At 47.3% G+C, this 15565-nt stretch overlaps 1 protein-coding gene across 5 annotated transcripts in view; it reads left to right on the top strand.

Moving 5' to 3' along the window:
- Positions 1-15349, top strand: part of Dus2 (dihydrouridine synthase 2) — a 44136-nt gene extending 28787 nt beyond the window's left edge. For 3 of the 5 annotated variants that reach the window (XM_048437047.3, XM_048437045.3, XM_048437049.3), the window contains 9 exons: positions 2851-2916; positions 3050-3120; positions 5842-5928; positions 8897-9065; positions 10645-10766; positions 11906-12055; positions 13570-13657; positions 14558-14631; positions 14817-15349. In XM_048437047.3, the coding sequence (XP_048293004.3) occupies positions 2851-2916; positions 3050-3120; positions 5842-5928; positions 8897-9065; positions 10645-10766; positions 11906-12055; positions 13570-13657; positions 14558-14631; positions 14817-15054 (1065 nt within the window). In that variant the 3' untranslated portion in view covers positions 15055-15349. Of the gene's footprint in view, positions 1-2850; positions 2917-3049; positions 3121-5841; positions 5929-8896; positions 9066-10644; positions 10767-11905; positions 12056-13569; positions 13658-14102; positions 14202-14557; positions 14632-14816 lie in introns of those variants that run through there. The other 2 variants (XM_048437048.3, XM_048437046.3) reach the window with 2 other exon arrangements.
- The last annotated feature ends 216 nt before the right edge of the window (positions 15350-15565 follow it).

Genomic DNA, 15565 nt, shown 5'->3' with positions numbered 1-15565 from the left:
CCCAGCAACTGGGGAATGGGGCAGAGACAGGTACACTAGACCCCTGAGTTTGAGATCAGCCTAGTCTTATCTACCAGGTTCCAGAACAGCTAAAACTATACAGAAAAACCTTGTCTCAAAAACCAAAACAGAACCAAAAAAAAAAAGAAAGGTAGCAGACACTTATAGTCTCAAATCAGTACTCAAGAGGCTGAAGCAGGAGGATTGTGAGTTTGAGGGCATCTTGCACTATGTAAGGGAGTCCAGGCCAGTCTGGGATATACAGTGAAACCCATCTCTAAAACAGAGAAGTTGGGGGTTGGGCAGAGAACTTACAATGTCAAATTTCCTTTTTTTTTTCCTTTTTCCTTCCTTCCTTTTTTCCCCTCTATCCCTCCGTCCCTCCCTCCCTCCCTCCCTTCTTCCCTGCTTCTTTCCTTTGAGAGAGGGGATCTTATACATGCCAAGCTGACCAGTGGTTATGGTGAGGCCAGCCTGCCGTGGGTAGATGTATTGTTCCCCTTATCAGATCTGGATTTTGGGTTTTGGTCCTTTCCGTCCTCTGGCAGCGACATGTGGCGTGATTTAGAGTGTCAAAAATTTCATGCTACCTAGCCCGGCGAAAGACATCCTCAGGAAACCCAGCAGTGGGGCTGCATGCCTTTAATCCCAGCACTCAGGAGGCAGAGGCAGGTGGCTCTCTGTGAATTCGAGGCCAGCCAGGGCTGTTACACAGAGACACCCTGTCTCACCTACAAAGTGGGGGTAGGGGGTGCCCATTTCTCCCTAGTGCGATCCTAGCAAGTGGCTGGGTCTTTTACCTCCCTAATTTCCTTCCTAATCTTTAATGTGCATGTGAACAGAAATTCTAAAGAAAGTTCCCAGAGCTACTTTGAACAAATCAAAAGGAAGTTCTCTAAGACTGAATACTGTATCAAACCAGTTATTTTGTCCTCACATTTCAAAGGGTTCAGCCTTCTAGAGATGTTTGTTGATTTGTCTATTTTGAGACAGGGTTTCACTTGGTCTGGGCTGGCCTTCTACTCCTTCTGTAGTCAAGAATGACCTTGAATTCCTGCTCCTCCTGCCTCTACCTCTCAAATACTGAGGCGCGTACCACTATTCCCTAGAGTGAGAATTTTTGTAACATTTCCCTGTGAGTTTGGCAGTCCCCTTCCTTAAAGTGCAAATGCCTCTTTAAGGCTCGGCAAGATGACTGTGGGAAATCAGGTCTAGTCTGTTGTCTGAGGCAGCACCTGGAGAGGGTTCCTTCCTACTGGTCTTGCTGGTGAACTGTCTGCCTTTCAGCAGGGTTCCTTGGCCTGATGTCTGAGGTGGCCTCTGGTCTTAGGTAAGGCCTGTTTTACTATAACTGGCTCTCTGCTGCCCCCATCTGTCTAGAGTCAAGGGAAATACAAGTGCTCAAGCCTATCATATAGCTGCTGCCCTGTTGGTTAGAAGTTCAGTTCTTGGAAGAGGGCTATTGAGATCACCTTCCCTCCCTTGTGCCTGGCCTGAAATTCTGATGTAGAAAGAAGATAGTAATGCTACAGACATTCATTGTCATTTGTCTCTCGTGATCTCTGAGTCTCATGTGGCCTTGTCATGTTACCTCCTTGACTACTGTGTGACGTATTGATCCTTCTCTGCTCCCTTTTTGTTTAGGGAGCAGTAAAAATACATTCAATGTGTTGTGTTTCCTTTTCTAGTTTACATATTTGTATATCTGGCTTCTCAGAAGAGAAGAATTCATGAGGACGGGGCCTAGGCCCTTCAAGATCTTCCTAGTCTCATTCTGTAGTTCTGGGATAGTACTTGGAATATCCCTTTAACTCAGAAAGGAGGTTGTCATTTGCTGGAAGTGGTGGTGCACACCTTTGATCCCAGCGTTTGGGAATCAGAGACAGGCAAGGCCAACTGGTCTACAGAGTGAGTTCCAGGACAGCCAGGGCTACACAGAGAAACCCTGCTTTGGAAGAAAAGAAGAAGAGGATGAGAGAAAGAAAGCTGTCAGTCATGTGCTCATAACCAGGACTAAGCCTCAGGATTATATTGAGGGTGTTGGACAATGATTTTGAAAGCATGGGTTTCTGCTTATTTATTTTACGTCCTGGCCACAGTTTTACCTCCCTCCTCTTCTCCCAGTCCTCCCCCCTCAGCCCCCCACCCACACCTCCTCTGTTTCTGTTCAGAAAAGGGTGGGCTTCCCATTGATATCAACAAAGCATGGCATATCAAGTTGCAGTAAGACTAAGCACCTCCCCATGTATTAAGACTGGCCAGTATTAAGATGTATTAAGATGGCCAGTATGAGGAGTAGGGTCCCAAAAGCCAGTAAAAGAGTCAGAGACAGCCTCTGCTCCCACTGTTAGGAGTCCACAAAAGGACCAAGCTTCACATTTGTAACATATATGCAGAGTGCTTAGGTCCCATGAAGGGAAAGCACAGGTTTCTAATTTCTGTCCCTGGAGACCCACTCAGGAAATGCTGTGGTCAGATCTAAGAGTTTGTGTTACCAAACCTCCAGGTAATTCTGATATTTTCCCTGGCAAAGAATCCCTGTGTTCCACACAGGACTATGTGCAGATCCATTCATTTCTCCCTTCAGTATATTTAACGTGTATGCATATGTATACTTGTATGTGCCAGGCAGGGACTGGCTAGTGTTGGGATTTTAGCATAGAATAGAGGCAGAATTCTTGCCCCATGGAGTTTACATGTAAATATATACAACAGATAAATGGAAGCAGTCATGAATATACAAACTGTCCTTCTACTGTTATGCCTGGGTCTTATAGGTGTGTTAACTAGTGCAAGTCGTGTGGTGTTTGTTCCAGAAGAGATAGATGTTCCTTTTGCTCCTCTTTGCAGATTCTCAGCACTCTTGTTAAAGGAACACACAGACCTGTGACTTGTAAAATCCGAATCCTGCCATCGGTAAGGATGTGTTATTTGAGGTTATTCTCTCGGGTGCTGTGTGATCTGGTGGCGAGCTGAGCCTGCTTTAGGAGTCGGCAGCTCCTTTCTGGAGTCTTAGTGACCACCTTGTGCTGTAATCTTTCTTACCCAGCTAGAAGACACCCTGAAGCTTGTGAAACGGATAGAGAGGACTGGCATTTCAGCCATTGCAGTTCATGGGAGGTGAGTGTTTGCCTTCTTAGTCTCAACAGACCATATGTGAGGAACAGCTTCTCTGTATATGGCCTACCTCTGCCTAGCTCTCTGACAGCCTGTGAATTCAGAGACCATTCAAGCTCTGCATTTGTTTATTCATCGAGTATCTTCTGACGGGAGGAACAACCTCAGCATTAGAAACAAGAGGAGTGGGGGTGGCGCACATTTTTGATCCCAGCACTCGGGAGGCAGAGGCAAGCAAATCTCTGTGAGTTCGAGGCCAGTCTGGTCTACAGAACAAGTTCCAGGACACCCAGGGCTATTACGCAGAGAAACCCTGTCTCAAAAAACAAAAACAAACAAACAAACAAACAAAAACACAGAAGAAAGTCCCTTCCCCTCCTCCCTGTCTGTGTGCCTCTTTTCTCTTTCTTTCTTTCTCCCTTTCTTGCTTGCTTGCTTTCTAGTGCTGGGGATTAAATCCAGGGTCTTGTATATGCTAGGTGAGTGCTTTGCCACTGAGGAATATGCCCAGTCCATTTTCCATTTCTTGGTTTGGTTTGATTGTTGTTATAAAATCTCATAGAGCCCAGACTGGTTTCAGACTCCATGCATAGCTGAGGCTGGCCTTGAACTCCTGATCTTCTTGCCTTCATCTCTTAAATGTTGGGATTATAGGTATTCAACACTATAATCAACTCTTTCTCTCTTTTTTTAATTAATTAATTAGTAAATTTATGTTTTTGAGACAGGGTTCACTATACAACCTAGGCTAGTGTGAATAATCCTTCTTCCTTAGCCTCCCAAGGCTGGGATTATAGACATGAACCACCACACTCACTGCATCTTTTTTTCTTTCTACTTCATTGAGCTCTGGCTTCGCCTTTGAATGACCGCAAGCAGATGGCTGTTCATTTAAAGACACTGGCTTTCTTGCCTACCGTTGTTGGACTGCCAGCTGTCCCTGATGTCTGCTTTAGACAGTTCTTGTATCTGTAGCTCATGTGTTCTCTATTGAGAACTGACTCTTTTTTATTTTATTTTTAATTATGTATATGTGTATGCGTCTGTGTGTCTCAGTGCAGGTGCTTGCAGAGGCCAGAAAAAAAGTGTTGGATCTCCTGGAGCTGGAGTTCCAGGCATTTGGAAGCTACTTGATGTGGGTGCTAGGGACTGAACTTATGTCCTCCATAAAAGTAGTATGCACTCTTAACTGCGGGGCCATCTACACACACACACACACACACACACACACACACACAAGTGCATATAAATTTGGGAGATGGGTGCTCTCATTGTTGCTCTGGCTGGGCCAAATCTCATCATCTAGCCCAAGCTGACCTTGAATTCATGGCAATCCTCTTGTCTCAGTTTTCCAAGTGCTGGGATTATAGGCCTGAGCTCTAGGGCCTGCTGAGCCAGAGTGTTTCTGTAACCTGCTCTCTATCTCCCTGTGCAACTAGCACATCCTTTTGTGTGTAATCCTGACAAATAGACTTGGGCTGACATCCTTGTGTGGGGAACTAAGGGGTTTATAGGAACAGCCCAGGTTGCTGGTGATCTCTGTTACTAAATTTTGGGGAATACCCTGAACAACAACAAGCAGAACAGTGAAGTGGACCTGTCCGGATCGAAGCTAGGAGGGTTTGGAAGTCCATGTGCACATAAATACACATACTGCATTCCTTGCTGAGGCAGTGGGCTGTGGACTCAATGGCCTGATGTGAAATCCCAGCTCTGCAGTTTGCTCCCTTTCATTTAACCTCTCTGATTGACACATATCAATCAGTACAATTTCTGCTTCTTGTTATTTTGACTCTTTTATGAAATTGTAAATGAACAGCCTTGCACACAATATGTAGGAAACTTACTTTTCCCAGAAGTTGGACACATTAGAAGACGAATGTGGGAGAGTTTAAGGAAGAACTTCCTGACTGACCATCAGTAATTCAGCAAATGTGGCCATTTAGTGTGGTATAAAACTGGCTCCTGGGGCTATAAGGATGGAAGCTGGGTTGGCAGGCTCTTCTGAGGAGTCAGAATATAGCACAGGGGCTGTGTTCAAGCCAGGACTGGTTAGTCACCTCTTCTGCTTGTCTTCACACATAGCTTGGCCCAGGCATCACCGCAGCATACCTAAGATTTGCTTACTCATGCACAAGGACTTTTTGCTGTTAACCTTGGTAGGAAGGAGCCCTGGGTTGTCCTGCTTCCCCTGTGACTTATCGTGATGGTCATGGTCTGTGGTCTGCCCTGGTGGCCCCTGGAACGGGGCCTCCCCTGTGTCAGGTGCTTCTCCCAACGATCAGCTGCGCAGCTTGGCTTCAGCATAGGCAGCTGTGTGGGAGTGGCCTGTCTGAGCAGTGGCAGCTGTTCCCGGTCCCCGGGGAAGGGCAGGGCTGGGACTGTAGGGAAAGCATTTTCGTGACTCTGTCTCTTATTTCTGGCAGAGGCAAGGGGTAGCTAGGGAAAAGCAGGGTGACCTTGGGAATCAGGCCACCCACACTGGTCCTCTGCAGCTATGCCCCATCTTAATGATCTTGAGAACTAGGCTTAACCTCACTCTCTTGTGCCTTCGGACAGAGTTCTTCCCCTAGGTCAGGGAGGTCATTCCCAGCAACCTGTCCTAGATAGCCCCATAGCTGTCTGGTCTGCTTGAGGTTCAGTAGAAAGGACAGTAGGATTTTAGGAGTGTTATGACCTTTGGCCCTCAGCCCCCAGGTCCCATCTCTTTTCTTCGTTTTTAAGGAACCGGGAGGAACGACCTCAGCACCCTGTCAGCTGTGAAGCTATACGAGCCATCGCCGAAACCCTCTCCATTCCTGTCATAGCCAAGTAAGCCTCCATTCTTCCTCATTTGCCCGTGTTCCACCTCATTCAGAAAAGACTTGTGTTAGCATTAAACACTGGAATGACAGAACATGAAAAAACGATACAAGCCAGACACAGTGACACACACCTTTAATCCCAAGACTACGGTGTCAGAGAGGCAGATGGATCTCTTTGAGTTCAAAGCCAGCTTGATCTATATAGGAGTTTCAGGACAGACAGGAGAGACCTTGTCTAAAAACAAACAAACAAAAACTCCAACAAAAACCAAAACAAATACAGGGCTGGAAATTTTGCTTAACAGTTAACGGTATCTGACACCAAGCCTGACCGTCTGAGTTCAGTCCCTGAGAGCACTGAATCCTGCAACTTGACCCCTGACCTCCACTTGGGTCATGTCATCTAGCTCCCCCATCCCCAACCAACCAAATAAATATAAAAAAGAAATACTTAAAAACTGATCATATGGGTTCATAGGGGCTTGCAGAGACTGAAGTGAGGACCAGGGAGCCTGCATGAGACTGGCCTAGGCTCTCTATATGTATGTGATAGTTGTGTAGTTTGATCTTCTTATGGGACTTTTTTTTTTTTTTCCTGAGACAGGGTTTCTCTGTAGCTTTGGAGCCTGTCCTGGAACTAGCTCTGTAGACCAGGCTGTCCTTGAATTCACAGAGAACCGCCTGCCTCTGCCTCCTGAGTGCGGGGATTAAAGGTGTGCACCACCACTGCCTGGCTCTTATGGGACTCCTAACCACAGGGACAGGGACTCTCTCTGACTTTTCATTGTCTTCTGGGACCCTACTTATCATACTGGGTCGCCTTGCCAGCCTTAATACATGGGGAGATGCTTAGTCTTATTGCAATTTATATGTCATGCTTTGTTGATATCCATGGGAGACCTGTCCTTTTCTGGATGGAGACAGAAAAGGAGGGGATTGGGAGGTAGGGGGAGAGGAATGGGGGAGAGGTACTGGGAGGGGAGGGGAGGGGGAGAGGCTGCTGCTAGCATGTAAAATAATTAGGTAAATAAAAAGAAAAAGAAAACTGGCAATAAAGGAAAGTGGGGGGAATGGAGTGAAAATAGAAAGTTAGGAGTGAGGCTGGCACTGGTGTTTGGACCTAGCACTCTGATGGTGGGCTACGCTGTGGGTAGGAATGAAAATATAGACAGTGAAAAGGTTGCAGAATCAGACCTAGGGCAAGATGGTACCACACCTAGTGTTAGATGTGCAAGGTGCAGGGGCAATGTGAGGAATCCCAAACTAAAGTTCTTAGCAACATGACTCAACATAAGTCAGGTAGAAGAAATCCAGACAAAGTAGACAAAGACTGGGTAGCACACATCTTTAATCCTAGCCCTTGGGAAACAAAGGCAGGTGGATCTCTATAAATCTAAGGCTAGCCTGGTCTCTATAGAAAGTTTCAGGTCAGCCAAGAGAATATGGTGAGGATGTATCTTTGAGAGAGAGAGAGAGAGAGAGAGAGAGAGAGAGAGAGAGAGGAAAAGAAAGGAAAGGAGATGGATGGATAGATGGATGAGGCATGGTGGCACACACCTTTAATCCCAGCACTTGGGAGGCAGAGGCAGGCGGATCTTTAGTGTTTGATGCCAACATGGTCTACGTAGTGAGATTCAGGATAGCCAGGGTTATGTAGAGAGACCCTAAAAAGAGAAAAAGAGAGAGAAGAAAGAGAGAGAGAGAGAGAGAGAGAGAGAGAGAGAGAGAGAGAAAGGGGAGGGGAGAGAGGGAAGGGAAGGGGAGGGGAGGGGAGGGGAGGGGAGGGGAGAGGAGGAGAGGAAAGACCCACTGGGCAACTGCAGACAATTGTGCTAGCAAATGTGGGTTTTGATGACCACCCCAAAGATTTAATAGTTTGACTACAGCTCGTTGTCTGTGTTGAACACCTAGGAGTCCAGTCAGCCTTGCACCTTAGGACACCAGAAACTCAGGGAGCCTGGACATTGGAAACAGGGAAGTCCTAAGGAAAGTTACCTCTGATCAGTGGGAGGAAGAAGAAGTAGCAATGGGGTGGTTGCTAGGCCATATGATCTCAGAACTTTCAGAGGTGTCTTTCAGGGCTAACTGAAGACTTTGGAACCTCTGCTTTTCCTGTCACCTCAGAGTCCTCCCAGCACAGGTGTCTCTGGACGGAGACTGACTTTGGGTGAACAGAGAAGTCTCTTAGAGCAACAGGGTGGAAGCAGGGGGACTGTGACCAAACCGAGTCTCCTTATTTTCCACCACCTTCCTTTAGTCTAGGGTTTTGAGCTGGTCCGCAGAGTGTCTATGGACAACTTCTCAGCTTGGAATTTTTTCTGTGGCCGCAATTCCACAGGTTTTGCTTTTGTTTTTTCAGTTTTTTTTTTAAAATATTTATTTATTTATTATGTATACAATATTCTGTCTGTGTGTCTGCCTGCAGGCCAGAAGAGGGCATCAGATCTCATTTCAGATGGTTGTGAGCCACCATGTGGTTGCTGGGAATTGAACTCAAGACCTTTGGAAGACCAGGCAATGCTCTTAACCGCTGAGCCATCTCTCCAGCCCCTGTTTTTTCAGTCTTATATTTTAGACAGGGTTTTACTGTGTTGCCCCATGCTGGTCTAGAACTGGCTACATGACCCAAGCTTACCTTGAAGTCATGATACTTCTGCCTTCACTCTTGGGTGCTGGTGTTACAGCTATATGTCAGCTGATAGCTCAGGTTTACTCCTACATCTTCAGATATTGTCTGCCTTGGCCACTGTTCTGGGTAGTAGAGAAAAGTCAAATTTCTAAAATACCTCTTCAATGCCAGCCATGGTTCACTTGCTGGGGGGTATGCTTTATAATCACTTCGTTAAAGTTCTGATAGTTGAATAAACTTGGCTAACGCCGTACTAGTGATGAATGGCAGATCTGAAAAACATCTTTTTCTGGAAATACTGATGGGTTCCATTATGGGATCTTCCTGTGCCCCTGTTGCTTTTTAGTGGAGGATCTCATGACCACATCCAGAAATATCTGGACATAGAGGACTTTCGACAAGCCACAGCTGCCTCTTCGGTGATGGTGGCTCGAGCAGCCATGTGGAACCCCTCTATCTTCCTCCAGGACGGCCTCCGTCCCCTGGAGGACGTCATGCAGAAGTACATCCAATATGTAAGTCTTTGCACTTTTTCTTTCTTTTACTTTTTAGTTTTGACATAGAGTCTCATAGCCTAGATTGACCTCTAATTCCTTATTCTCCTGCCTCTACTTCCTACACGCTGGGATTACAGGCATATGTCACCACATGCTGGAGAATAGCCTTTCCTAAACCAATTTCTTCTCACTATGAGTATGGCAGTTGTGTTCAAGGATTTTTTTTTTTAAATGAGTTTCCTGGGTACAGTTCTAGGGGCAGTGGGATTCTATACTGGGCTATGCCTGTTTCTGGTGGGCAGAAACAATAAAATGTCCTCAAAGTTCTTCACGGAGCTGGATCTGAACAGAAGCTCCAGCCCTCTCCCAGGGCAGTTTTCCACCTCCCTTTTCCTTCTCAAGTCTCTCTAACGCCTGGGGTTGTCTATGCATTCGGTGCTTTTTATGCTCAGATGGTAGGATGAGGCAGGTGTCCAGTTCTTGGCAGCTTCTGTCTGAGTGCCTCCTCTCCTCAGCGCTGTAGCACTGGTTCTGGGTGTCCTGTGTATAGGCTGGTGACTGTCAGCTCCGGCCCAGGTCAGCTGTCCAGCTCTTCTGGCCACCTGGCAAGTGTGTGGCAGAGAAGAGATGTTCAGCCGTGCTGAGCCTGCTTACTAGGTGAAAGGTGAGGTTGTCACTCTTGCTCAGCCATCATTGGCAGCTTTCAAGAGGGTGTGTTGTCCTGGAGAAAGAGAGTAGCCCCAAGCATCAACATGGGTGCTTCTGGTCTTATCAGGTACTTTTTGGGCCAGACAAGCTGAATCACGGTCCTGCCCTGACTGGGACTTACTCACTTATCCCATACTTTCTTCTGAGCATGCCATGGCACAGTCCTAGGCACTGGAGACAGGCCTAGAGGAAATTCTTCAAGCGTAGAGGGTGAGTGCTTGGAAGGAGTTCTGGAGGTCTATCTGTAAAGCCTTCCTATCTATAAAGTACTTCCTGCTGCTTTTCTGCCCAGCACCTGGTTGGGTGAACATCCATGGTATTATTTTTGGGTAGCCATCTTGCTTCTCTGGGCCTCATTTCTCAGGCTGCAGAGTAAGGTAACAGCTGTACTTATCTTTGCATAGATATACAAATTGATAAGTCATGTGTATGAACATGCTTAGGAGATGGGGTTGTGCCCCACCCATATAGGGGAAATTGGAGATCGGTTAGTCAAGATATAGTTGATCCTGGTTGTAAGGAATCTTACCCCTGTCCTAGGACTAGATTGCCTTGCCAAAATTTGGTGTGTTTCTTCTCTCTGCCCCAGAAGATGCTCAGCATTAGGCTCTCTGTGGTAGCCTGTGGTAGCTGAAGCGTGGGTTGGTTCTTTATACTGTTATCCCTCAGTCAGGCTATCTAGGTGGGTATACTGTTGAACATGAGCCCTAGTTTAATGCTCAAGCTTTGTGTGACAGCAGGTGGACTGGATGGCAGGTTCTCATATGGGGTCACGTCGGGTGGCTGTAAGCACTTCTAGTGCCCTCTGAGAGCCCTTTTCCTTCCCGGTGGAAGCTCAGATCTCAGTGTTTGCTGGTAACCGGCGGGCTCATGCTGGTTCTCCTCCTAGGCGGTGCAGTATGATAACCGCTACACCAACACCAAGTACTGCTTGTGCCAGATGCTGCGGGAGCAGCTGGAGTCGCCCCAAGGAAGGTTGCTCCATGCTGCCCAGTCTTCCCAGGAAATTTGGTAAGAGTACAAGGGTCTATCCATCTGTTCTTGGAGACTTGACCCGGACTTGACCTTGGTCCCTAAGCTATTTTGCTGAAGGACCAGGGGCACAGCTTCTGGGTGTGTATGTGCAGGAGCTGAGTGGTCATATAGTTTTGCTTTATAGAAGTGAGTACTTTCATGGCTTTGAAGCCTTCCATTCTTTGACTGATCTAAGCAGCAGTTTGGTAACCAGGGTACTGTTAAAATAGAGGAATGCAAAACAAAGGTCTGGGAATTCCTGAGGAAGAAGTTTTTCTATTAATGGGCCTTTTGCCTGCCAGACTAACAAGTGGTAAGAGAGACAAGGCTTTAGAATGGAGCTCTTGACATATGCCTGTGTCCATTATCCTGCTCAGAGAGGCTACTGCTGGTCCTTCAGATCAGGTGATTAACACCTGGAGGTCCTTGGCAACCAGCTCTTTCAGCTTCCTGTCTACTGATGCCATAACTCATGTTTGGGTCCTCTGTCTTACAGGTCTTTTCAACTCATATTGGCTGTCTGTACCTTTCTTTCTCCATCGGCTTTCTGAATCACTCTTGCCTTCAGAGACCCATGCACATGGTTTTTTTCTAGAAGGCAAAGCTCTTCCAGAATCTTTTTTCTACCTTTGGCTGGTGCTGCTGACTCTGCCCCATCCCATACATGCCAAGCCTCTGAACATAGTGTTTTTTGAATTTTATAAGAGAATGTAACTCTGGAGCTCTGAGTGGTCCATGGTAGCCATGGGCAGTGAGGAATCAATTAGCTTTTCCTCCCATGGGCCCTCATGAGGATGATACTGTGTATATCCCAGTCATTGAATCAGTATAGGCCAGCTCTGCCATGACTCCCGGGTATATCCATCTGTGTGGTCATCCTTGGGAGAGAGCTGAGAATCATGGGGGATAACCTCTGGAACCTTTTCTCCCCAACCCAGCCTCCCTCCAGTGTTCATACTCAAAGATTCAAATTCATTCTCTACTTTCCATTCTAGGCAGATGCTAGGGTGTGTCAGACCCTGGTTTTGTTATATGTGGTACAGGAGGGTTTTTTTTTGGTTGGGTAATGGGCTCTTGCAGTACTTTGGATTCTGTTCCACCAAGGTTTCTATCCTGCTCCACCTCTTTCTCCATAGTGAGGCCTTTGGCCTTGGTGCCTTCTATGAGGAGACCATTCGGAAGCTAGATGCCCGACGAGCTGACCTCTTGGCTAAGACTCCAGAGGCAGCTGAGGAACCCACTGAAGACACATCTGGCATCATTAAGATGGCTATCAGATTTGACCGGTAGGTTTCTACTATATTCCAGGGCCAATTGTGTAGGAGTTTTAGGGACTGTTATGTTAATAATGTCAAACTTAGCAACTACAGGTCTCCTTGTTCCTAGTCTTCAACTTCCGAAGAAGGTGCTTTTCATTACTGTTTTTCTTGTTTGTTTGTTTGTTTTGTTTTTGAGACAGGGTCTCTCTACATAGACAGCTCTTGTTGTCCTAGAACTCCTCACTGTAGACCAGGCTGACCTTGAACTCACAGAGATCCTCTTGCCTCTGCCTCCAGATTTCTGACTTTCAAAGCGTGTGTCACCTCAAGACTTTTTACTGTTGATTTTGTTTTTTCCTCAAGATAGAGTCTCTCTGTGTAGCTTTGGCTGTCCTGGAACTCACTATGTAAACCAAGTTGACCTTAAACTCATAGAGTCTCCCTCTGTCTGCTTCTTGAGTGCTGGAATTATATGCATGCACCACTACACCCAGATTTCTGCTACTGTATTATTTAAGACAAGGTCTCCTGTAGCCTACACTGACCTTGAACTTACTGTGTGGATGTTGATGACCCTGAACTCCTGTTCCTCTTGCCCTCCAAGAGAAGGTGTTTTCAGGGAAGATGGTCCCTGAAAGCCCAGGCAGCCTTGCTGGGGGCATATTTTTCTAAGACAGACAGAATCGAACTTCACTTTTTTCCTGATCTACTCATTCCCTTTCACAACTTGGGACAGGGAGATGGGTCTTCTGTTCTTCAGTCTGTGCTTTTCTCCTGAAGCTCCTCAGGGGCTGTAGGAACCCTGACTTTACTTGACTGTGTACCCTTCCTACACTGCTGTCATTCACCGGGCCAGTGGTGCCCTCTCTGGGCAGAAGTAGCCTTAGTCTGACTCTTGCCTCACATTTTGACTCAGCTTTGAATGGTGCTCTCATTCTTGTACTCTGCCATCTGGGTCTGAGCCTTCTCTGGTCTCCATACCCAGACCAGGAGCCAGTCTTGTCTGGCAAGGACTTGAGGTGGGGTTAAGAGGTCAGCTGTTGGGCAATCACATGCCAGAGGGAGTTCCCTGTGGAAGACGGAGCATGCCCCTTTCACCCTGTCACAGACTTACTCTGAAGCCAGAGTTTACTGTGTCTGTAGCAGAGCAGATAACCCTGACACTCGGCAGATGGACTCAGTGGGCACTAAGCTAGAGCTCTCAGCCCCCTGTATAGCCACCTCCATTCCTTGAAAGACAAAGTGAACCTTCTGGCCACTGAAGGCTGTTTTCCCGGTTGCAGCTTGGAGAAACTGGGAGTTCTCACATGTGCACTCATTATTCTAAGCATGTAGAAGCCCATCTTTCCTTTAGATAAAAACATAGGCTGCAACTGCTGGTAGAACAGGAAGGGAGTGGGTACAAAAGCCTCAGGGCAGCAGCCCGATAGCTCAGTTTCTCCAGTTCCGGTAGCACCTATCAGTGGCTGATTGGTGGCTCTTGCTAAGGGATAGCGTAGAAATGGTGAACGGGCCTTAACTGTTTCTCCTCCTTTCCCTAGGAGAGCATACCCACCCCAAATTACCCCCAAGATGTGCCTACTGGAATGGTGTCGGAGAGAGAAGTTGCCACAGCCTGTGTATGAAACAGTGAGTTTTTCTGGCTGCTGCCCGTCTGGCATCCAACCACAGTGCTGCCTGCACTGGTATCAACACCCCATGCACCACAGCTTATATGCTCAGCTCTGGGCTGTGTTCTTAGCATCTGAACTTGATCCCCACAGATGTGCATAAGTTACTAGTAGCAGAGCTAATTACTGATAGCCGTTTACCTCTGACCTTGGGCTTTTGTCCAATTCTGGCAGATATATTCTTGGATTGGGCTTCAGCCAATGGGAAACAGAATTATGCCCACATTCAGGGCCCCTTGGGTGGAAACCTTGAGATAGTCTTGCTTCACTTCCTCTGGTCCCTGTGGCTGCTCTGTCTTTCGTACTGGCCTTCTGGCCTCCAGGCTTACACTTTCTGGGTCTAGTGTCCCCTCTTACAGAGTGACACCTGGAAAACAAACCTAACATCTGTCTCTTTTGTTCAGGTTACCAGCTCCCCAGAACACAAGACCCCAAATACCTTGCTGTTTTATCTCTTCCACTCAGCTTTCTACTCCAGCCACATCCCCTGATCCCTCTACCAGGTGCACCTGTTTTGCCCCCACCCTTGTCCCGTCTCAGTCCTTTGCCATCTGGTGAACTCCTTTCTGCTGGGAACTAGCCCACATAGAAGTCAGTAGGCAGAGGCCCCATAGTCATACTCGGGCTCTGATGGTCCTTTGTTTAGTTCAGTGGCAGAACTCTGACACACTTGCTATCATTGTCAATTTGCATAACTGCCTTTTTCCCCTTGATAGATGCAGCAGGTACTTTTACATGGGCGGAGCATGTGATCAGGCAGCCTTCACTTAAGTTAGAAGTGCTTCCCTTTTATTTCTGTGTTCTCCATGTGATGAGGCAGGTGGGCAATCTTGTGTTTCCCTTGCTCTCCCTGCACCAGGTTCAGCGGCCTATAGATCGCATGTTCTGCTCTGTCGTCATTGTTGCGGAGCAAAGGTACCAGTCCACGTTGTGGTGAGTTTCTCATTGGATGCTATGAGACTCTTGGTGTGGGAGAGTTGGGTGTATTGTTTGTGAGGGCACTGGATGATGACCCTCTCACTGGTTTATCAGAATCTCTGGAAAGGACGAGACTCAGGACTTCAAGACCGTAGTGCTGCTGTTTGCTTGCTTTATTAATATTTGCTTCATTTACCCAGGGACAAGTCCAAGAAACTGGCGGAGCAGACTGCAGCCATCGTCTGTCTGCGGAGTCAGGGCCTCCCTGAGGGCCGACTGGGTGAGGAGAACCCCTCCTTGAACAAGCGCAAGCGAGAGGCCCCTGACCAAGATCTTGGGGGCCCCAGAATTCAGGAGCCAGCACTACCTGGGGAGATATGCAAGAAGCCATTTGTAACCCTGGGAAGTACTGAAGATAATCTCCTGGAAGGCTGTTGACTACTGTCCCTGTCACCAGTGTCACCAGTGTGAGGACTGACGTGAAAGTGGTTTTGGGTGTTGGACAGTTTTCTGGCCCTCGCCATTGCAGACGTTAGAGGTCCTGACCCAGGCCATCAGTCTGAAGCAAGTGCCAAGGAACGTCCAGCGGTAACCCTATCTCCCCTCACAGGTCTGAACGGCTGAGCCAAGTTCCCAGTGACCTGAATGCTTTTGTGAAAACAAGGTTTTTCAGGCCGCACCTCTAACTTGACATTGGTACTGTGCAATAAAGATAGCCTGACTTTCACCCATGGCCAACTGCGTCAGCCTTGGACTACATCCTGGCATAATTACTCTGTCCTTACCCTCTGAATTGCTGCCGAGTCCCAAAGCATGCCTCTTGCATGTAGGGAAGGTGTGGACCTTTGGGGTCCACTAGGTTTTGGTGAAAGCAAGAAAGGACCAAGAAAACCATTTTAATAGTGGGAAACCTAGGTGTTAACCATCAGTTGACTTTGCTGATGAGAGG

The sequence above is a fragment of the Myodes glareolus genome, chromosome 22 (genome assembly GCF_982192425.1).
Source record: "Myodes glareolus chromosome 22, mMyoGla1.1, whole genome shotgun sequence".
NCBI classification, from domain to species: Eukaryota; Metazoa; Chordata; class Mammalia; order Rodentia; family Cricetidae; genus Myodes; species Myodes glareolus.
This window is presented reverse-complemented; position numbering and strand designations above follow the sequence as displayed.